The sequence below is a fragment of the Oryza sativa genome, chromosome 12 (assembly GCF_034140825.1).
Source record: "Oryza sativa Japonica Group chromosome 12, ASM3414082v1".
In the NCBI taxonomy this organism is placed as follows: domain Eukaryota; kingdom Viridiplantae; phylum Streptophyta; class Magnoliopsida; order Poales; family Poaceae; genus Oryza; species Oryza sativa.
In genome coordinates, this window is record NC_089046.1 from 1,484,396 (window position 1) to 1,507,127 (window position 22,732).

General features: G+C 42.0%; 3 protein-coding genes across 3 annotated transcripts; all 3 read right to left on the bottom strand.

The window, feature by feature from the left end:
- Nucleotides 1–1,776: 1,776 nt before the first annotated feature.
- Nucleotides 1,777–4,907, bottom strand: LOC4351410 (putative receptor protein kinase ZmPK1). Its single transcript, XM_015763506.3, has one exon. The coding sequence runs from the start codon at nucleotides 4,843–4,845 to the stop codon at nucleotides 2,338–2,340; it is 2,508 nt and encodes an 835-aa protein (XP_015618992.1). The 5' UTR covers nucleotides 4,846–4,907; the 3' UTR covers nucleotides 1,777–2,337.
- A 4,249-nt stretch (nucleotides 4,908–9,156) lies between these two features.
- Nucleotides 9,157–11,548, bottom strand: LOC107279617 (protein FAR1-RELATED SEQUENCE 5-like). The gene is made up of 3 exons (XM_015763633.2): nucleotides 9,521–11,548; nucleotides 9,337–9,429; nucleotides 9,157–9,237 (listed from the first exon to the last, which is right to left on the bottom strand). The coding sequence occupies exons 1-3, from the start codon at nucleotides 11,546–11,548 to the stop codon at nucleotides 9,157–9,159; spliced, it is 2,202 nt and encodes a 733-aa protein (XP_015619119.2).
- A 2,000-nt stretch (nucleotides 11,549–13,548) lies between these two features.
- LOC107278461 (putative receptor protein kinase ZmPK1) lies at nucleotides 13,549–16,253 on the bottom strand. Its single transcript, XM_015763871.3, has one exon. The coding sequence runs from the start codon at nucleotides 16,227–16,229 to the stop codon at nucleotides 13,719–13,721; it is 2,511 nt and encodes an 836-aa protein (XP_015619357.1). The 5' UTR covers nucleotides 16,230–16,253; the 3' UTR covers nucleotides 13,549–13,718.
- Nucleotides 16,254–22,732: the final 6,479 nt, after the last annotated feature.

The window sequence follows — 22,732 nt, forward strand, 5'->3', positions numbered from 1 at the left end:
TTATATTGGCAAAGTAATGCACATTTTGAGGTTGCAGTTTTCTGAATTGACCTTTGATCAAATTTCTGCTCAGTAAATTTAGTTGGATCATGTTAGTCTATTTTCCTTGATATGCATATCCCATAACATTATCTATTTTAATCACATATACAATTTTGTGTGGAAGAAAGTCCCAAATACTGTGATAATTACCAAACATGTATTGCAAAAGGTACTCACATGTACCCGGCAGAGAATCTAAGAAGTTCTCAAATGCTTACTCTGAAAATCCCATCAAAGAGGAGGTCTTAGTTTGGAGAGCCGGGGAATTTTCCAGTTTTGTTAGGAGTAGGCATGCGCACCTCTTTTTCTCTCTGTTTGTCCCCCCCCCCCACCCCCCACCCCGCCCTCTCTCTCTCTCTCTCTCTCTCACAGTTCCGGGGCTACCGAACCGGCAAAAAAAAAATCCCATGCATTTTTTCTTTTTTTCTTTCAGCAAATAATAATTTGGCCAGTTCTATATTACTAAAAAAGATATTCATTGTCAATGCTCAAGTCACTCAGATATCATTTCATGTTGTATGGAACATTGATCGCAACATCCAGGTATCAAAAAGATATATCCTGGTCAGTAAGATAGCAGTTTGTATAATCAGCTTCTATTGACAGCAGCTATCATGCCATAGGCTATTTAATCAACACAATTATGAATTGGAGGATTCCCATTGCTTCAAAAAAAGGTGTAAATGATGGCAATTTGGGCAAAAACTTCTAACTATTCTTCATCATGTAAAGTTGTAAACAGTAAGGTGTATGCTGAATTTATATGTCCATACCTAATCTATTTTGTTGTTCTATACTTGTATGCTCTATTTTGTTGTTAATAAATTTTATTTTTTAAAAAAATCAGTGCCTAGAAAGCAAAAACGACTTAAACATCAAAATAACAGCTCAACGACGACCATTCTACCTGATCCTGCTCCTCAAGGCTGCACAGCAAATAAAATAAAGGTCAGTTCCTTATTAATTACTTCATTTGATTGTGCAAATGCAGAGTAGAACCATCATCTGCTAGCTGTATATGTCCCCACCATGATTGCTAGGTTTTTATCTGGTCTTGTTGTTTTCATTGATCTGTCCTAGATAAATCACTTTCCAAAAGGACTTTTAGTTGAGCTCGATCAGGGGTAAGGTAAAGTCTACCTTGGAATGCCTATCTTCATACTGTTGTATACAACCCATGCTTCTTAGAATTGCAATGTGCTGGAGAAAAATCTGACACGTTGAACCTTCAGTAACACAAGCAATGGTGTGAAAAATCTGAGGAAATATAATGGTCTTTTTTCAACAATAACCTTTCCTACTAACTATAAGATTGAGAGTTTTCCTTGACCAGTTCATTCTCGTAGCAAAGTACAACTGCAAGTACTCTTCATCAGGGCAACTTTAAAGAAGTCAGAAACTGCAGAGTACTCAGCTGTCACACAATTTGAATGTAAATTTTAGACTAAGACCAATAATCTATCAGATTTTCATGCACGATTCACTGGAGAACCTGAAATAAAGCAGTACTAGTCTATATTCATCTGAAAGAAGAGGGAATGAGTTGCATCAGCAACAATAAGTCTCAAGAAAGGAAGCAATGGCGTCTGATTTTCCAATCCAATTAAGATGAGAGAACCACAATTAATCCTAAAGGAAGAAAAAGAGCGGATACAACATGCTTACTAGTGCCAGGAAAAAAAAAACAGGAATGCTGAACTGAAGTTGATCGGCGATTTTAATGAGATCGGTGCAGAATAAAACAAACTTTTGTTCATCAAAATTTTTGCTGTATTACATAACTGTATTATAGATGCACTTGGCATCTTCCTGCTTTCTCCACTGTTTGCAATAGATGAGGAATGAATGCAAGAAATGCAACAATCTCTGTATCCAGTGATTCTGGATTGTTGTATACAAATGTGTGTATGCAAGAAAGCTGTGTTCTAGATCAATGTGTCTGTGGATTAAGTAAGTAATTGATTGTATTTGTTTTTGCACAAAAAATGAGTATCAGTGGCGGTTCTCTGCCCTAACAGGGACTGATGATCCCCACACGGAATTGTCTGATGGTGCTTGAGGGCCATTAGTGCCAGTTCCAAAACCGTCAAAACCGAGAGTTATAGCCCTTCTGAACCGGCACTGATGAGAGGTCTGGGGTGTTTATCAAGTTGTCTATGAGAACCTGCAGTTTCTTACAATCTTCCAACTAACAAAGTTTGGTACCCAGTCATATTATCTTATATACAAAGGGTGGAACAGATGAGGAGTGAACCTCGTATTAAGTTTCACATACTTATTTCGGAACCCTCAGGATTAGGTAAAGGCATGAGCTTCATCTTCAGCAGAAATGAGCATTTGCACTATGTACTTCATGCTTGGCCTCCTGTTTCTATCTTCTTCCAGGCATGAAATGGCCAATTTTATAACTAGCTGAGCCTGCAAATGATTAAATTCACCACCAAATTGATCATCAATTAAGTCCATAATCCATGATTCATTCTTGCTGTCCAGTTTGTCAACAACCATCTTAACCACGCTTCTCACATCAGTTTCTACTCCATCTTTCCCATCCACTACCCATTCTGTAATCCTCCTCCCTTTCACCAGCTCAAGAAGAACAACTCCATAACTATACACATCAACCTTCTCGGTGATGGGAAGGCTAGAAACCCACTCGGGAGCCATATATCCTCTCGTCCCCCGAATCCGTGACATTTCAGAACCAGACCCATCTCTGTTCAACAACTTGGACAAGCCAAAGTCAGTGATTTTAGGCTCCATATCTTCATCCAACAATATGTTCTCGGGCTTCATGTCACAATGGATGATCCACTCTAGGCATTCATTGTGAAGATATGCCAACCCCTTGGCCACACCTAGAGCAATGTTGAACCTTTGCTTCCATCCAAGAAACTTGCTGGAATCTCTCCTATCAAATAGTACTTTGGCCAATGATCCATTCTCAATGTACTCATAGACTAAAATCCTATGTGTTCCTTCCGAGCAAAATCCCCACATTCTCACAAGATTCATATGATAAATCCTACCAATCACACTCAACTCGGCTTGGAAAACATCCTCACTCTGGCTCACATCTTGTAGCACCTTGACGGCCACTACCCTCTCATCGTCTAAACTCCCCTTGTATACTATACCTGATCCACCATGACCGATCTTGTTGTTGAACTTTTTAGTTCCCCTCTCCAACTCCGAGTACCTATATGCGCGAAAATGGCTAGTAACAATCCTGTACCCTTCTTCTAGTACCGAAACCTGGCTTGGCCTGAAAACTCCCTTGTTGGAAAAGATCCAGCAACCCATCGCGATCAGAAACACCTCAATGACAAAAATTGCAGACAGGAATCCATAGAAGTAGAACCATATTGACTTGCCCTGATTATTGCTCGAGCTCGACGACATATCGGAAACATCGAGCAAGAACTCTGATGAGCTTGAGCCACTACATCCAGCAATGTCTTCCTCAATGGCAAGGCCATTCGTCTGCCATTGGTGGACGTGCAACTCTGGCATGTCGAGATCAGCTGGGACCTTGAGATAGGCCGTCCCAAGATGGGCAGGGTGTGTTCTGCCATTGAACATGAGGCCCTTGGTGTAGCACTCTCCTGTGCCCTGCTTGTACTCGAACACCACGCACGACGGCTCGCTCATGCACCGCGCCGTGCACTCGTGCAGCGACAGGTGCGCGCTGCTGTTGATGTCGAAGCCCCAGAAGTCGGTGTGCGGCAGCGCCACCAGCTTCATCGCCCGCGGCCGGCCGCCGCCGCCGTCGGTGTGGTTGAACGTCGGCTGGCAGCCTCTTGTCCAGTCGCTCGCGTCGGCGCGCGCGTACCCCGGCACGCAGACGCACACTGGCGCCGGCGAGTAGAGGCACACGGCGTTGGCGCCGCACACGCCGTGGATGACGCACGGGTTGACGAACGCCATCCACGACACCGACCATGTCCCGGCCATCTCATCCAGGCTGTACAGCCTGAGGTTGCCGTCCGTGTCCAGCGTCAGCCTCCTCCTGACGCCGGCGCCCTCGCCGAGGTCGGCGGCGTCGAAGGTCGCATTGTCGCTGGACAAGAAATGGCCGGAGGCGTCGAAGAAAGCTTCCCGGGTGAAGTTGTAGTAGATGTTGCGGTTGTTCTGCCAGTAGCTGTAGTAGGGGTTAGGCCAGTAGATGCTGCTGGGCATCTTGTGGTTGTCGTACACCAGCGAGAGCATGGCGTAGTCGCTGAAGCGGAGGCTGTAGAAGCCGGCGGCGAGGAGCTTGCCTGCCGAGACCATCGCCTCGCCGGCGGCGACGATGCGCTGGGTGGGAAGCAGGGTGTCGGTGGGGTGATCGAAGCTCTGCCATAGGATGTTCCCGCTCGCGTCCTCGATGGCGAGGTTGCCGGAGTCGTGCAGCCGCGCGCGAGCGGCGGTGGCGTTGGCGACGGTTGAGTTCCATACCACCTCGCCGTCGTAGTCGGTGAGGACGAGCGCGCCGCGGCGGCCGTCGAGCGCAACGCGGGAGCGCGCGCCGTGGACGGGGGCGCGGCCGCGGTTGGCTGACCAGACGACGGTGCGGCCCGCGGCGCGCGCGAACCAGACGGAGAAGGTGAAGACGGTGGGCGAGACGCCGTAGAGGCCGGCGGCGAAGGTGCCGTCCGGGGAGAGCAGGACGTCGGTGGCGTGGTCCTCGACGGCGATGGAGGCGCCCCGGGGGAGGCTGTCGCGGCGCGCCTCGCACGGGAATGGACGCGACGACGAGAGGAAGACGACGACGACGAGAAGCAGCAGCACGGTGGCGGTGGCGCGGCTACAACTTTTGCCCATGGCCGTGGCGGTGAATGGGTTGATCAGAAGCGATGATTTGCTTCTGCTCACTGTTGAGGTGTTGAGTTAATTAAATTAAACAAATTAAGTAGTGTAATACAGTATGTTATTACAGTTATCTGAGAGTGATGTTGCATCGTTAACTCTTTATCAACAGCGACTGCATCTTTGTATTTGTTTGAGAGCATTCCAGCAAGCCGAGTGAAGAGATAAAGTCATGCTGAAGAATCGTCATGAGTCATGACGATGTTTTATTCATGGATAAGGACATACCGATTGGCCAATCGTTTCGAGCAAAGCCGAATGTTTTCTTTGCTAGATGCTCCCTACGTTTCATATTATAATTATTACATATTATAAGTTATTTAATTTTTTTTCTTAGTTAAAGTTTTTTAGGTTTTATCATGTTTTATAGAAAAAATTAGCAATATCTACAACACTAAATTAGCTTCATTAAATTTAATTGAATATATTTTAATAATATGTTTGTTTTGTATTGAAAATATTAGTATATTTTTCTATAAACTTAATCAAACTTAAAGAAATTTGACTAAGAAAAAAAGTTAAACAACTTATAATAATACATATGGAGTAATTTATAGAGGTTACAGAGCAAAAGCCGGCCGAAATTTAATAAGTAGGAGGGTGAAAACAGAGATTTATAGAGGTTACAGAGCAAAATGACACCTACCACCGCAAAGGACATGTACTCCAATGTAAAAAAAAAAAGACATGTTACTCCCACCGTCTACGTCCTGCTTAGCCCATCTATGTCTACGCTGGCTTTGCTAGATAATTCATTCAACGTGCTTCTCATGGGGAATGGATTATAATTTTTAGAGGGGATGTCTTTTCATGTATACTTTTTAAAAAAAATCAATGCAAATGGTTGTAAGAAAAAACTGAAAAGTTTTGATAATGTAGAGTATACTATTTGTGTATTATTTAAGCAACGAGAAGATATCATCTCGAGAGTTTAAAAGTGTTTCCCCTTTTTGTGGATGCTTGTTTTGCAACAGGAATTGCCTACAATTACTGCTACATGTTAGCTGTTGTTACGGTTGTGCACTGACTTATAGGGGATCTGTTGTTTCTTGTTTTGATCATATATTCAAGGTAAATATGTGTTTCTTATTTTGACCATATATTCAAGGTAAATGTCATTTTTTATAGCTAAGTCTAACTAGAAGTTCTTCTCTGCAAGATAACTTAGAAAAATGTCCAAATCTGCTAAGAAGTACTACCAAAGGTTACATCAACTACACTGTGAGTATCTGACTAATACCAATTCTAACATTAGCTGTCATACAAGATACTCTACATTGCAACACATGCAACAAACTAGTTCTTCCTCCGTTGTAAATTTTTAGTATATAACAACTTCTCTATCCACTATCTCATCTTGACCCATCAATGATTGTCTCTTGTTAATTTTTTCCACCACTTTCATATATCAAACAATCAAAATCATCCCTCATTTAGTTCCACCTCGCTCCTTAATTTCTGTGAAAAATCTCTAGAAGTATTCATATTTTATGATAGATGAAGTAGTCACTGGTCAAGCCATGCTAGCTCATCCTAGCATCATATTTAACTCATGGCGGTTTGTACTAAAATTTTGTAACAACTTCTATTAATTACCAGCGGCTATCATGCCCATAGGTTATTACAACATCAAACTAGCAAACAATTGTAAAGTATGTCTTCATCATATGAACAATAGAAAAGGTGTATTTGTGTATGCTCCCACAAGTATCTCCATACCTGAGGCTCTATTGTTGTTAATAGTTTGATTTTTTTATAAAAAAAAATCAGTGCCTAGACAGCGAAAACAACTTAAATATCAACATCACAGCTCGAGGATGACCATTCTTGCCTGATCCTCGCTCCTCAAGGCTGCACCGCAAACTAAGTCAGATCATCTGATTTCAACTACAGAGGAGCCACAGTGAAGTATCATTATCTGCTAGTTGTACGGGTGTTGTTGGTATCATTATCTGCTAGCTGTGCGGGTTGTTGGTATCATTGGTCTGTCCTAGGTAGATTTTCCACAAGTCTTAGGCTGCGTTCGGGAGGAGGGTTCCCCGACACGCAAAACGAAGGATGCATTACTAGATGATTAATTAAGTATTAATTATTTTTTTGAAAAATGGATTAATATGATTTTTTTTAAAACAAGTTTCGTATAGAAATTTTTTGTAAAAACACACTGTTTAGCAGTTTGAAAAATGTACGTGCGGAAAACGAGAGAGGTGAGTTGGGAAAACTAGGGAAGAACACAACCTTAAGTCTAACTAGGAATGCCTATTGTCAGACTGCTACAGCCCATGCTTCTTAGAATTGCAATGTGCTGAAGAAAAATTTGATAGGCTGAACTTTCAGTGGCAATAAGCCCCAACAAAGGAGACAAAATATGTCCAATTTCTCAAACCAATTAAGGACCAGCAATCAATCCAAAACGAAGAGAAAGAACGCATACAACACGCTCAATAAATAATAAAGACATGCAAACAAAAGGAATACTGACCTGAAAAGTATATCAACAATTGTGATGGATTAGGTGCAAATGAACTTAAGGAAAACACAGTGAACTAGGATATATTCATAAGATATTTCTTCTATGGGACAATATCTCATAGAACGAAGGGTCTGGATCTAACTGTACATGATAGCCTAGGTTCGATCATATCTAATGAAGATGAATCAGGCTTTTATTAGGGAAAAGAGAGTCAATCAGGTTTGATCAAAATAAGCAGATGGGATCTGCAACCACTGTTCATTAAGGCGCTAGGTACTATTCTGGCATCGGACAGCACCCAGCACCTAGATTCTGTTCCTATATGCTGAGTTTCTGCACCAAGATGAGCTTCTTCATGCGCTGACTTCATCCCTACCAAGGATGAACACAATCACCTATTAAAATTAATTTAAGACTTACATTCCTAGTAAAACTATGACAAATAAAAGATCACACTAAATGGAAATTGCGTTGATGTTTTGAAGACATACTTAGGACCACCTGTCGTCCATAGATTGCATGTTACTTTATGATTTATACATGTCTACGATGTTATGGAGGGACATTTGCAAATTTAAAAACAAAAGGGTAATATTTATTCTGTTGCAATTATTTTTAGTTTAGTTGTACGTGCAATATTCTCTCAAATGTTTCATCATAAAAAAAAATGTTAAGAGATAATGTGAACAGAAAGAAATAAAAGCTACCATCTCTCCTTTATTACTTGCACCAACAAAATTTACAAGATACGTTATGCAGCTACCAAATTTCTAATTGTTTATTTCTCCATTGACCAGGATAACGGCTTAACTATGTGTACGGACTCTACGGAACATGGTAACCTGCAAAAATAACAAAAGAAACATAAGTCTTTTATTCATTGCAGAACAGGGAGAACTTTATCAAAAGGTTAAATTAAAACAGATATAACTGTATGTAATCAACTAAGTTAGTATGAATTAATAACTAACCTGCGCAGTTAGTTCCTGCGTGTAACGGATTGTCACATACTTTTGCAACATTAACCCACTTTGACAAAGCAATTTTAGCCTTATCCGCTGCTGTAAATGTGCGACAGATGCAATTGACATCTGCGCTCTGCACTGTTTGGCAGCAATGTGAGTGTCTTTTTGGGAATTGGTCACCCAAATGTTTTTCAATATTGTGATAGCATCCATCCTTATTCATCACAATATTTTTCTCGTTCTCACAGCCTTCAGCTTGTAAATGGCTCGGAGAAGAAGAGATGGCTACAAAGCCAAGAATGCAAAACACTCCTACAACTTTAGCACTAATCATCTTCTTGTAGTGGATGCTAAAATTTGTGTGTTTGTTGATCAATATGTGTGCAGCATATGCAGCACAAATATCTAGATTCGGATCAAGTGCAGTCACAGTAGTGACTGCAACTTTGGCAGTACCCAATCATCCAACCATCCAGCACATGAGGGATGGTCTAGATTTAACTGTGTCATGCATCATTTTAGCTATTTGAACAAGCACAGAACAGTAGTTCAGATTTTGCCTGCAATTTCTCTCCTTTTGATCTGAATTTTCTTGAACTTTCAGAAAACCCAAATAATGTTAAAGAAAAGTAGACACAGACTTCATTTCATTATATTGAACTTCATAATATCTTGCACGCATAATTGACAAAATGAGCTAGAGTTTAACTATTTTCGCTGAAATTGGGTGTCATGCATCCACTGAGACAAAAGCTTTCAAAATCAACTAGCTATGCTACTGCTAGATTAACACAGTAACAAAAGCTTTCATAATCCAAAAGTAGATCATCATCTGCTTCCCAAATCAGCACGATGCCTTCTAAGTTCTATTGACACCTCTTCAAATGAACTTTTGAGATAAGATGACATCTTCAACGTCAATAGAACCCTAGGGAAAAAAAGATAATATCCAAATTAAAATAATTTGTTAGCACATATATTTATCTTTGAAGAAACTGGTCAGCATACCAGTAGAAGTTGGGCATAGCTGCTAATTGCTTCACATTCTTGATGTTCTTCCACATCAGTTTGCAAGTTTTCCTCCTCTGCCTTTTCTTCAGGCTGCATAACAGATTTGAGAAGTGGCTCAATATATAGTTCTCAATATATATAGCTGCATAACAGATTTGAGAAGTGGCTGAAATATATTTACCTTTCTCTTTTTTGTTTTCTGCAGTTTATCAATCCAATTTGTTTTCCGTTTTGTTACACGTTTCCGGCTCTCCTTTTTCTTCAGACCAGAGACATGTGCCAAGTTCTGAGCTAACTGGGATGTTGACTGATCATTCGACTTTGCAATGCCATCACTGTAAGTTTGTTTTATTTTGTCCTCAACTTTTTTACTAACGGCATGAAGTGCTTCTTCCACAAGCAAGTAACATTCTTCAAAGTCTACAGCTCTGGAAGCCAAAGGAAGAAATTGTTGGTACAGATATCTGTACCTAAGAGTAGTACTCAGCTTGGGGTCTTCCACTATTTGTCTGCCATGCATATCTTGAATAGCTCCACATTTTGCTTCTCGAGTCCAACGCTTCAATACATATTTTTCAGGCAACAATTTAATGTTCACTAAATCAAGAGCTTTCAAGGCATGTCTACACAGTAGACCTATTCTCTCAAACATTCGACAACTACACGACACGGTCTGATCAAAAGGGTTGGCAGTCACCTTGTGCTCATCTTCAAGTATGAACTGATCATCAAGTGAGCCAATTGCAATTATGAAATCATTACTTCCATTTGATCCTTTCGTATAGGTAGCCATGGATTTCTCATATTCAGCTTGGAAGACTTCAAATAAAGCAGGTGTGTAAAGCTTACTTGCCTGTACCAACATAGGTGTCATCATCATAATTCTTGGCAACTTTTTTCTTGACTCATATTCAGATTGCAATTCCTTCTCTCTCTTTTCTTCAACAACACGCTCTACACGATTAAGGAACCTGCCGATGTCAAGATCTGATTTCAAATGACCTTTCAAGTTACTATTCAAACTTTCACTTAATTGTGGGCTTCGCATCCCTATTGTGAAAACATCTGACATGTAGCACTCAGCCCACTTTTCTTTTAAATTGTATATGCTATCCAACCAAGTCACTTTACGCACCTTTTGTCTCATGGCATCAAATACATCTTCAAATTCTTCTTTTTCCTCATACTCATACATACATGCACTGAAATCTGCTAGGATACTTGAACCTTCTGTTTGTTGAGGACTCAAATGCTTTACTTCATTTTGTGATATGTGCCAAGTACATAAACCATGCCATGCACCAGTGAATACTTCAGACACAGCCTTTCCCATTGCAATGTCTTGGTCTGTAAAAATGGTTTGAGGTTGCTTTTGATTATGGGCTGATAAAAATGTATTGAACAACCACTTGAATGATTCAAATGTCTCATCATACATCAAAGCTGCACCAAAAACCACTGTCTCTCTAAAATGGTTGAAGCCAACAAACATACCAAAAGGTCTACTTTCTTTGTTTGTCCCGAATGTAGTGTCGAAGGTGATGACATCACCAAAGTGAGCATAATCAGCAATCATCCTAGCATCTGCCCAAAATATATTAGCTATTTGTTCTTCGCAATCCAATTGCACTGCATAGTGAAATGAGGGATTTTCCACAATTTTATCTTGGAAGTACTTTAGTAAACTTCCTGCCTCACCATAAAGTAAGTCCCTTTGGCGCCTAGAACGCAGATAATTCTTATGATCACGCTGTGTGTAACCAAGATTAGCTGACCCACCAACATGCCGACCAAGAAACTCATGTGCTGCTTTAGGTGTAATACCAGAATCATACGCCACCTCAATTTCGACTGCTTGGTGTTTAGAAATGTTCCTTTGTGATGGCATCAAATGGCTTGTTTGTGGAGTTTGAAGAAGATGGTTGTGTTCTACAGCTAAGTCATGAACCTTGTATGTCATTGTTTCCCTGAGTAAAGTGATGCCCATGCGAACTTGGCAACCAGTTCGAGTATGAGCTCGATTACGTTTTGCTACAACATATTTCTTTTCTTCTGCTCTAGAACCCTGATTTGAACAAACAAACCTACTGGATGTTACTAACTGATCAAGATCACTTTTGTTAGTGTAATTATTTCGAACATCAAAGCCAATACGACCACCATATTTGACCCAAAAATCCCAAGCTTCTTCATAGGAATTAAATGTCATGCCAATTTGAGGCATCCAACAGGGAGGTTTAGTAGATCTGTTACATTACAGTATAGAGGAATAAAAAGTTTGACGCATGAACAACACAGGAAGAAAGAAGACAAAAATCAGAAGACAAAGGATCCTATCGCGATCTGTACCTCTCCAGGTTTTGCTCCATGGCCTTCTCAACGGTCATGGCTGAACAGAGAAGAGAAAGAAGCGTGTGATGTGCTGCAGCAGTAATGGGTAAAGTATGCTTCCCATGGTAGAATTGGCGCCAATTCTCACCTCCCTCTCAGACTTTTCCCTCCAAAACACTTCTGCTGGAGTCAGAGAGTAGGTGAAAAGTTGGGGGAAATTGAGCAACCAATCTAGACCATCCCTTGTGTGCTGGATGGTTAGATGATGGGTACTGCCAAAGTTGCAGTCACTACTGTGACTGCACCTGATCCGAATCCCAAATATATAGTGGTCATGCGAAGTCCTGTGGGGTCTCTACATACTATTCACTTGTTTTTGAATATCTACTATAAAAGATATCTAATGGCTAATGTTTGAACTTATAATATCTCCAACATATCTTAAGATATATTTATTTTCCTCGGATATGTGCATTTATTTATTCTTTTTTAAGAACTGGAAGATATCTTCATTTATTAAAACTATTGATGGATTGCTTGGATATGTTCTCATTTAATAAAAATATGATATGCTAGATGGATTATTCTCATTTATTGATCTGCTACTACACAGTAATTTATTCTCATTTATTATAGAGTAAATTTCACAAAACTATATATACTTTCATCAAATTATCACAAAACTACAGATTTAAGGTGATATATCATAAAACTATATATTTAATACTAAATTTATCACAAAACTAAAGGTTTAAGACTAAGTATCGCAAAACTATAGATTTAATAATAAAATTATCACAAAACTACACATATGGGGTTCAAATCCTTATGTTTGAGTTATCAACGTCCAAGTTTTATAATTAAATTGACGTAAACATGTGGTTTTGTGATAATTTTATTATTAAATATGTAGTTTTGCAATACTTAACCTTAAACATATAGTTTTGTGATATATTATCTTAAATATATAGTTTTCTGATAAATTAATCAAAGTATATGTAGTTCCTTAAAATTTACTCTTTATTATAAGTTTATAACTACCAATAGACCATTAGAACGCATGATGCTGGTAAGTAGCATGTAGGGCTAACGATGTCCCACCTGACACACTGAACCAAGCTACAGATTATTTGTGATTAATTAAGTATTAGCTAATTAAAACTAAAAATGGATGTATGATTTTTTTTAAAACAATACTTTCTATAGATTTTTTTAATAAAACACATCATCTAGCATTTTGGGAAGTGCGCGCACGAAAAACGAGAGTGTAGAAGTTGGGAAAGTAGGGAGGATAGCATAGCCCTAGAGTGAGTTCTTTCTTGATGTTGGGAACTCATCCCTCGCGCATGAAAAATGAAGCGACTTATTAGCGCATGATTAATTAAGTATTAACTATTTTTTAAAAAAAGTTAATATGATTTTTAAAGAAACTTTCATATGTAATTGTTTTAAAAAGAATACACCATTTAGAAGTTTAAAAAGCATGTACGTGGAAAACGAGAAAGTTGAGTTTAGAACTTAACCGAACTCAACCCTATTGATGTTGTGAAGTCTCTGTTAAAAAAATAGAATGATCTAAAGTAAGTTGTCTTGACTACTGTCTGGACAACAGGTTGAATGGTGATTTTAATATGCCCAAGAAATTTACAATATTGAAAGTGGTTATTATCTTGTGGTTGTGGCTAGAGGGAGATCCAAAAGAAATGCTATAAAAGTATAGATTGTTGCATGATATGAAAATAAGGATATCAATCCGTAAGCCCTTCTCTATTTATGATGGGAAAATAATTTGTGAAAAGTTGGCTTAGATATTCATCTAACTTAGAAATACTCAGTTGCATTTTTTTTAGTTTTAATCATTTGCTAGCATAATTTCAGTACTATAGTGATGTTTATCAAGTTGTCCTTAAGAACCTGCACTCTCTTACAATCTTCCAACTAACAAAGTACAGTGCTCTTGAATTTGCATAGTTTTTACAGAAAGGGTGAAATAGATAAAGAGTGAACTTCATATTAAATCTCAAATACTTGTGTTAGAACCATCGGAATTAGGTGAAGGCATGAGCATCATCTTCAGCAGAAATAAGCATTTGTACTATGTACTTCATGGTTGGCCTTTTGTTTTTATCTTCTTCCAAGCATGAAACGGCCAATTGCATTAGTAGCCTAGCCTGCAAATGATTAAATTCACCATGCAACCGATCATCCATCAAATCCGCAACCAAGGATTCTATGTTGCTCTCAAGTTTGCTGACAACCATCTTAACCACACTTCTCAATTCGGCTTCTAGTTCCTCTTTCCCATCCAACACCCAATCTGAAATCCTCACCCCTTTCACCAGTTCAAGAAGCACCACTCCATAACTGTACACATCAACTTTCTCTGTGATTGGAAGGCTAGAAACCCACTCAGGAGCCATATATCCTCTTGTCCCCCGAATCCATGACATGTCAGAACCAGACCCGTCTCTATTCAACAACTTGGACAAGCCAAAGTCAGTGATCTTAGGCTCCATATCTTCATCCAATAGTATGTTCTCTGGCTTCATGTCGCAATGGATGATCCACTCAAGGCACTCATTGTGAAGATATGCCAGCCCCTTGGCAACACCTAGAGCAATGTTGAACCTTTGCTTCCATCCAAGAAACATACCAGAATCCCTCCCTTGAAATAGTACTTTGGCCAATGATCCATTCTCAATGTACTCATAGACTAAAATCCTATGTATTCCTTCTGAGCAAAAACCCCACATTCTAACAAGATTCATATGATAAATTCTACCAATAACACTCAACTCAGCCTGGAACACATCCTCACCCTGCTTCACATCTTGTAGCACCTTGACGGCCACCGTCCTCTCATCATCTAGAATTCCTTTGTACACAACACCTGACCCACCACGGCCGATCTCACTCTGAAAATTTCTAGTTCCATTCCGTAGCTCTACGTAACTATATGCGCGAAAATGGTTGGTAACCATCCTGTACCCTTCATCTAGTGCTGAAACCTGACATCGCCTAAAAACTCCCTTGTTGGAAAAGAGCCAGCAACCGAATGCTATCACAAACACCTCAATGACAAAAAATGCAGTCAGAAATCCGTAGAAGTAGAACCATATCGACTTGCCCTGATTACTTTTGCTCGATGACGCATTCGAGACATTGAGCAAGAACTCCGGTGAGCTCATGCCACCGCATCCGACAATGTCTTCCTGAATGGCAATGGCGTGGCGATCGCCGTCCTTTTGCCATTGGTGGATGTGAATTTCTGGCATGTCGAGATCAGCCGGGACCTTGAGATAGGCCGTCCCAGGCAGGCCGGGGAACGTTCTGCCATTGAACATGAGGCTTTTTGGGTAGCACTCACCTTTGCCCTGCTTGTACTGGAAAACCACGCACGACGGCTCGCTCATGCACCGTGTCGAGCACTCGTCCAGCGACAGGTTCTCGCTGCTGTTGATGTCGAAGCCCCAGAAGTCGGTGTGCGGCAGCGCCACCAGCTTCATCGCCCGCGGCCGGCCGCCGCCGTCACCGGAGTTGAACGTTGGCCGGCAGCCTCTGCTCCAGTCGCTCGGGTCGGCGCGCGCGTACCCCGGCGCGCAGACGCACACCGGCGCCGGCGAGTAGAGGCAGACGGCGTTGGCGCCGCACACGCCGTGGATGATGCACGGGTTGCTGAACGCCATCCACGACACCAACCATGTCCCGGCGACCTCGTCAAGGCTGTACAGCCTGAGGTTGCCGTCCGTGTCCAGCGTCAGCCTCCTCCTAACGGCGACATTCTTGCCCAGATCGGCGGCGCCGAAGGTGGCGTTGTCGCTGGACGAGAAATGGCCGGAGGCGTCGAAGAAAGCTTCCCGGGTGAAGTTGTAGATCTTGCGACTGTTCTGCCAGTAGCTGTAGTAGGGGTTGGGCCAGTAGATGCTGGACATCTCATGGTTGTCGTACACCAGCGACAGCATGGCGTAGTCGCTGAAGCGGAAGCTGTAGAAGCCGGCGGCGAGGATCTTGTCTGCCGAGACCATCGCCTCGCCGGCGGCGATGCGCTGCGTGGGCAGTAGTGTGTCGGTGGGGTGGTCGAAGCTCTGCCATAGGACGTTCCCGCTCCCGTCCTCGATGGCGAGGTTGCCGGAATCGTGCAGCCGCGCGCGCGCAGCGGTGGCGCTGGCGCTGACGGTGGAGTTCCAGACCACCTCGCCGTCGTAGTCGGTGAGGACGAGCGCGCCGCGGCGGCCGCTGAGTTTGAGACGGGAGCGCTTGCTGTGGACGGGGCGGGCGCGGTTGGCGGACCAGACGACGGCGCGGTCGGCGGCGCGCGCGAACCAGACGGAGAAGGTGAAGACGGTGGGCGAGACGCCGTAGAAGCCGCAGGCGAAGGTGCCGTCCGGGGAGAGCAGGACGTCGGTGGCGTGGTCCTCGACGGCGATGGAGGCGCCCCGGAGGAGACTGTCGCGCGCCGTGCACGGAAATGGACGCGACAGCGAGACGAAGACGACGAGTAGCAGCGCTTTGGTGGCGGCGGCGCGAAGGGCACCGCTACTGCTACAACTAGTGCTCATGGCTGTCAAGTCGTGCCGGTAATGGTAATTGGTAGGTGGCGAGGAAGTGATTAGCTTTGATCTAATCTACTCACTGTTGATGTGTTGAGTTAATTAGACAAGTATACTAGTAATTAACAAATGTTTTATCCGACAGGCAAATTGCAGGAACCGTGACCAAGGCGCCTAATAAGTTTGACTCGCCCTGACAGACGACGACAACATGTTTTTCCTGAGACAATGGGGACCAGATCCTGCAAATGGTATTAGGAGGCAATCGCGACTGGTATTGGAATTTTGTAATTCTTCCGTTTCACAATGTAAAAATTTCTAGCATTACCTGTTGGTAATTTTTCTAACAAGTCGACAAGCACGATCGCAACACCTAAACGCCTTGCGGTGATATGGAGTCGCCAACCACCTCGATCTAACCAAAGGGCCAAATCAATATGGGTTTTGCAAAAAGAAAAGCTAAACCGGCTAGCGGAGCTATGGGTTTTGCAAAAAGAAAAGCTAAACCGGCTAGCGGAGCCGATTTAGAGATCAAAATCAGCCTTTATGCCGATTTAGATCGATATGAGGATAACTACCCGTCTCGTGGGCAAAACGGAAGGTTTTCAGGACAAACCTACAAAGAGGTGTCGCACTCTCGCAGCGGCGACGGACGGTTTACGGCGCAAACCGACAAAGATGGACTAAAATTAGGGTAAAATAAAAAACATAGTAAAAGAACGATTCAAGTAGATTGTATTCGGGTGTTTTACGATGAACCGGTCTTGTCCCTTCTCCACGTCCAACTCGGGATAGAAAATAAAGGAAACACGAAACATGCCTTCCCGAGCAAGGAAACCCGAGACCTGACGAAAACAGACTCGGACTTGGACCCTACCGGTCTGACCGCCCACATACCTGCGGTCAGACTGGCCCTACTAGCCGGTCAGACTGCCCATATACCTGCGGTCTAACCGGCCCTATGAAGGAAACCCGGCACTTTCCAAACTTTAAATTTTCCTCTATTTCGTCTATAGGTGCCAAATTTGGGTGTAAACACATGCCCCCCTGCATTTTTTATGAACATCGTGAATCTAAAAGCATAGAACATATTGTCTTAGGGCGATAATCCAATTACCGGCCATAGTACTTCCTAAGCATCTTGCCAAATGCTCGGGAAGTATTTCTTCAAGTATTTCCCATTAATTGCTCTATGAAAACACCGTCTTGAAGTGTCTTCATCTCCTTCAAAGTCTTCAAACGCTTGTCGATGACGTCTTCAAAATTGCTTCCCATCAAGGTCTTGTAATCTTCAACCGACAAGTCATCTTGCTTGAAATACCGAAGAGAGTCAAGATTTACCTCAACTTCGTATAAGTAATATTCTCAAGCGGCACGGCTTCGGCCCACTTAGTGAAATCCATTGCAACTAGCACGAACCAATGCCCTTTTGATAACGAAGGATAAATCTGACCAATGAAATCCAAAGCCCTACCTCGGAACGGCCATGGTTTGATAATAGGATTCAATATAGCGACATGCGCCAAATGAACATTGCCGATCCGTTGACAAGCTTCACTCCCTCTGTAGCACTTGAAATAATCATCAATTACTTTCGGCCAATAGAATTCCACTCTTCTAAGCAACCAATTCATCTTATGGGCCAATTGATGAATTCCACAAATCCCTTCATGCACATCTCCCCTAGCAACTTTAGATTGATCATTGTCTAAACACATCAATAGCACTCCATCTATATTTCGGCGATATAATATTTGAACATTTGCCGCCGAATCTTCCGATCAACCCCAAGACTAGGATCTTTCAAATATTCTATCAAAGGAATTCTCCAAGCTATTTCTAACTCATGGGCACAAATGTCCGAATTCACAATTAATTCGGCCTTTTAATCAACTGTAACGTGCCCCCAAGCCTCCTGTCTGGGATCGGTCAGACCGGCCACGCAATGCCGGTCAGACCGCCCTGTCTGCCTGAACAGACCGGCCATGCAGAGCCGGTCAGACCGCCGGTACCACCGGTCAGACCGCCGGTACCACCGGTCAGACTGGCCGTGCAATGCCAGTCAGACCGCCCCTAGTCTGTGATTTTGCCAATTTCATCCAAAGACTTAAAAATCAAGCACCGGCTTTTCTAATATCAAAAATACTCCTTTCTTCATATTATAACCAGATGCTTGGTGTATCGAACTATTGGACCAAAATCCCTCCTCTCTAGACATATGAAAAATTATAATATCCAACTAATATGTCTAGATGAATACTAATTCAAATGGCTTTTGAAACAATAATCATCATGGCATCAAAACACTTAGCCAATTGAAGTATGATCAATAATGAATCACCAAAGTCATATGTGTCACATGCATAGATTCTAATAAACTACAAATGTAAGTAATCGGCTTGAGCATGTATGTAAAATATTAACAATGCCAATGTTCCTAAAGAAAACCACTCTAGAGCAAATCATCACATTGACCATTGACATTAGTCGAATTACTAGTAAGCAAAACTTTCATGGTGCAATAAATATGAAATCTATATATTATCTGGTGATCCATAAAAACACATATAATTTGGCTTTAAATAAATATCAGAGTCATGAGCCAAATCATATTTCAAACAAATTATATGCCAACCTACCAATTCTACTACCTAGAACTGGCATTTGCAACATGTATGTATAATATGAATTTGATAAGTAAAAACACACATGTGCTAGATAGCAAGCAATGTTCTAACATGGCATAGGCATATAATATGATGATGAACACAATAAACCCATACCTTGCCTTAGCATCCAACAAACGGCGGCTAAAAGATGTGATGCCGTATCCATCGCTATTCATCTTCTCTTGGTTCCCTCATAAGCATATTGATGTCTTGCCCCCCGAGCAAAATCGGCTTTCTTGATTGCACAATTTCAAAGGCAAGACGAACACCGCACCAGCATCGATAGCATCATGTGAAGGAGACTTATCTCTAATGACCGATGATTCTTCTCTTATCAAATTGGATTCATCTCTACTACGGGAAATCACCAGTCTCTTAACTTTTACCTCATTGGATCTCCACATTTGCCTAGGTGCTTTTCGAGGCTCCAAATTATTGCATGTCTTGTTCTCCACATCTTCGGCCTCTTTTTCTTTTTGACCTATGGCTCGAAGACGCTGTAGCCTCCTCTTTTGAGAGTGAGATAAGCCAGAAGGTATCCACTTCGGCTGTGGTTGTTTTCCAGGAGCTAAGCAATGATTCTTCATATTTTTGGTCGAAGTGGAAGCTCCTATGTTGCTCTCAATTTTCACACTCTTCTCCAATACCCCCCCCCCCGGTCAGACCGGCCTCTGGGCCCGGTCCGACCGGTCACAAGCCGTCGGTCAGACCGGCCAGTAAGGTCGGTCAGACCGGCCGTAGACTGGCGGTTAGACCGGCCAGCTGGCTCGGTCAGACCGCTGATGTCGACAACAACGGTATTGGCTTTAGTCTTCTCCGTTTGTATAGTTTTCGCTGCATCTCCAGTAGGTACATGAACATCTTGAGATTCCTCATTGATAGCAACGACCTCCGGAGCTTTGGCTTCTTTCCTCACCCACACCTTCTTCACCTTTTTCACCTTTGATCCACCGGACCGATTCTTTTGGGGAAACGGTCTTGTCTTGAGTTGGATGAATGATTTGGCACTAACCTAGGTGATTCCTTCCACTCTTGGTAATACGGCATAGGTGGTTGATGCATCCAAGGCATGTAATACATAAAAGGATAACCATATAGTGACATTGGATATGGATACCATGGCATCACAACCGGAGGTTTATATGGAGTTGGTATGGTTGATGGCTCCGATTGCTTTGATGTTTGACCAAATCTCTTCCTACGAGATGATCTTGGTCTTTTCGAATCACTAGTTTGGTTATCAAATCGTTGACCGGCTAATCCTTTCTTGTATTTAGCCATAAGCATCTCAAAAGTGAGCTTCGGCTTTTTGGTCCTTTGGATACTAGATAACTCATCCTTTGCAACTTTATGATCTCCGGCCTTTGCATTATTGATCCTATTCTTGGGCCAAGGATCCCCAATAATAACACTTTTCCCTTTCTTTTTGTCAACATCAATAGGACTAATAAGGAGAGAATTACTAACAATTCCGGTCTTAGGCATAGGTGTAACCGAAATAGTTTCACACGTGACCGATGAAGTATCAATCGGTCTTTGCTCCATCAAGCTTGCATCTTTAAAATAATCATGAAACTCATGCTCCATTTGTGACCATGTAGAAATTGAATTGGGAGCAAGTAAACTATATCATGTACATGCAAAGTTTGACAAAGAAAGAGGAAACAACTTTAACTTAAGCAAATCATCACTACCGGCCTTACCACATTGTTCAATAAATTGACCGATATGCTCCATTGTTGTTCTAGCATCCTCACCTGTGAATTTCGTGAAGTTGGGCACTTCAAATCCTTGCAGGTACGGGACCGAATCTACATGTTCAGGATACGGCCTTTGATATGTATGCATAGCTACTTTGGATTCTATTTCACTACTATCCCGCAAAACATTATCATTATCTTTTCCAACATCCACATGACCGATTTGTGATTCGGTCTTAGGTGATAATGCTATTTCACTTTCACTTGTGATATAACCTGAACCGTCACTTAGTTCGGCTATATTTTCAATGATGCTATTCTCTAAGCTAGCAACACAATCCGAACCATTACTTGTTCGGCTATTCCATCGTTGTCTAAACTAGTAACACAATCCGAACCAACACTTGGTTCGGCTATAATCGCTATGGCATCATTGCACAAATTATTAACACAATCCGAACCATCGCTTGGTTCGGCTATACATGATATTGCATTTTCATCTAAACTAGTTTGTAAGCTATTGTCATCCACTCGGCTTTCCTGAGCCAGAGCTTCATGCAACACATGATCAATATCAAGAAATATATGGCCATTCAATTTCTATTTAATAGAATCAAGCAATCCATCATATGCGATGTCAGCCAAATCTTTGTCAGTTATTTTCAAATTGAAACATCGGTTTTTAACATCTCTAAACCTTTCAATATAATCAGCAACAGATTCATTGTATTTGTGCCTAACCGATGTTAAATCAGACAACCTAAGCTCAGTCTCACTAGTGTGGAAATAATCATGAAATTTTTGTTCTAATTGAGCCCAGGAAGAAATAGAATTTGCCGGTAAAGAAGTAAACCATGCAAAAGCAATACCGGACAAAGATAAAGAAAACAAGCGCAATTTACATGTATCCCAATTAGCTTCACCACATTGCGCTAAAAAATTGATCTACATGCTCCCATGTGGTCCTACTTTCCTCACCACTAAACTTAGTAAATTCAGGAATTTTATAACCACGAGGATATGGGATAATATCATAAAAATCAAGATACGGCTTTTGGTACTCCCTAGCATGATTCCTTAGCTTTGCGAAATTCTCCCTAATAGTATTTCTAAACCAATCCTCCACAGTTTCAGGCTTTGGTGGATCTGGTGGTGGACTTGGTGGCCTAAAAGGTGGTTGTTGCGGCACAATATTGTTATATTGGCCATACCTAGTATCGGGAGGATATCCCCTATTAATATCATTGTAGGCATTAGAGATATGTGGAAAAGCATGACTAACAGTATTAACAGGTGATGAATAATAATTAAAATCAGTACTGCTAGTCGTGGTATGAAAACCTGGAGAAACTCCCAGGGAACCGGTCCGACCGGCCCATGGCCCGGTCTGACCGGTGGTCAGTGGTGCGGTCAGACCGGCCACAGGAGGCGCGATCTGGCCAGGATAGGGTATGGTCTGACCGGCTATAGTAGGCACGGTCTGACCGGCGTAGTACACGGTCTAACCGGCCATGGTGGGCACGGTCTGACCGGCAAAGGATGCGGTTAGACCGGTGTCACGACTGGTCATACCGTCAGCTCGGTTTTGCATATAGCCGATTCCTATGTAATCGGCTGTATAATCACCCATTGACCCCCCCTCCCCCTAGCATTATAAGCATATTGTATAGGAGCAAAACTAAAAGTAGCATATGCATCTACACAATGATTATTAACGTTTTGAATAGCAAAGGACGGGTTGGGCGAATCGAAGGTTACCTTTGGTGAAATTACAACTTGAGGTAGCGGGACGTCTTCTCTCATGACGCCTTGATCGGTCCTAATGTATTGTGTAGCAATATTGTTGAACCCGTTCTCACTCGTTATAGTTGATGAAGAAATTCCTTGATTAATTTCAGCCATATAGCTCGTAGCCGAAATATTGATATTTTTCATGTGTGTGCAGTGAGCAAAAATCTGGAAATTTCGATGTCTCGCAGAACAACCGATACAGTATGAATCGGTTTTGTATTTTTTTTTTATGTACGTACACAGTAATAGATCGGCTTTGATCAATAGCCTGATCTCGTTTTGTTTTGCTTTTTTTTACTCGGTTAATATGCACAATAAGAAAGCGAGACTGATACTGCTCCTATTGTCTTCC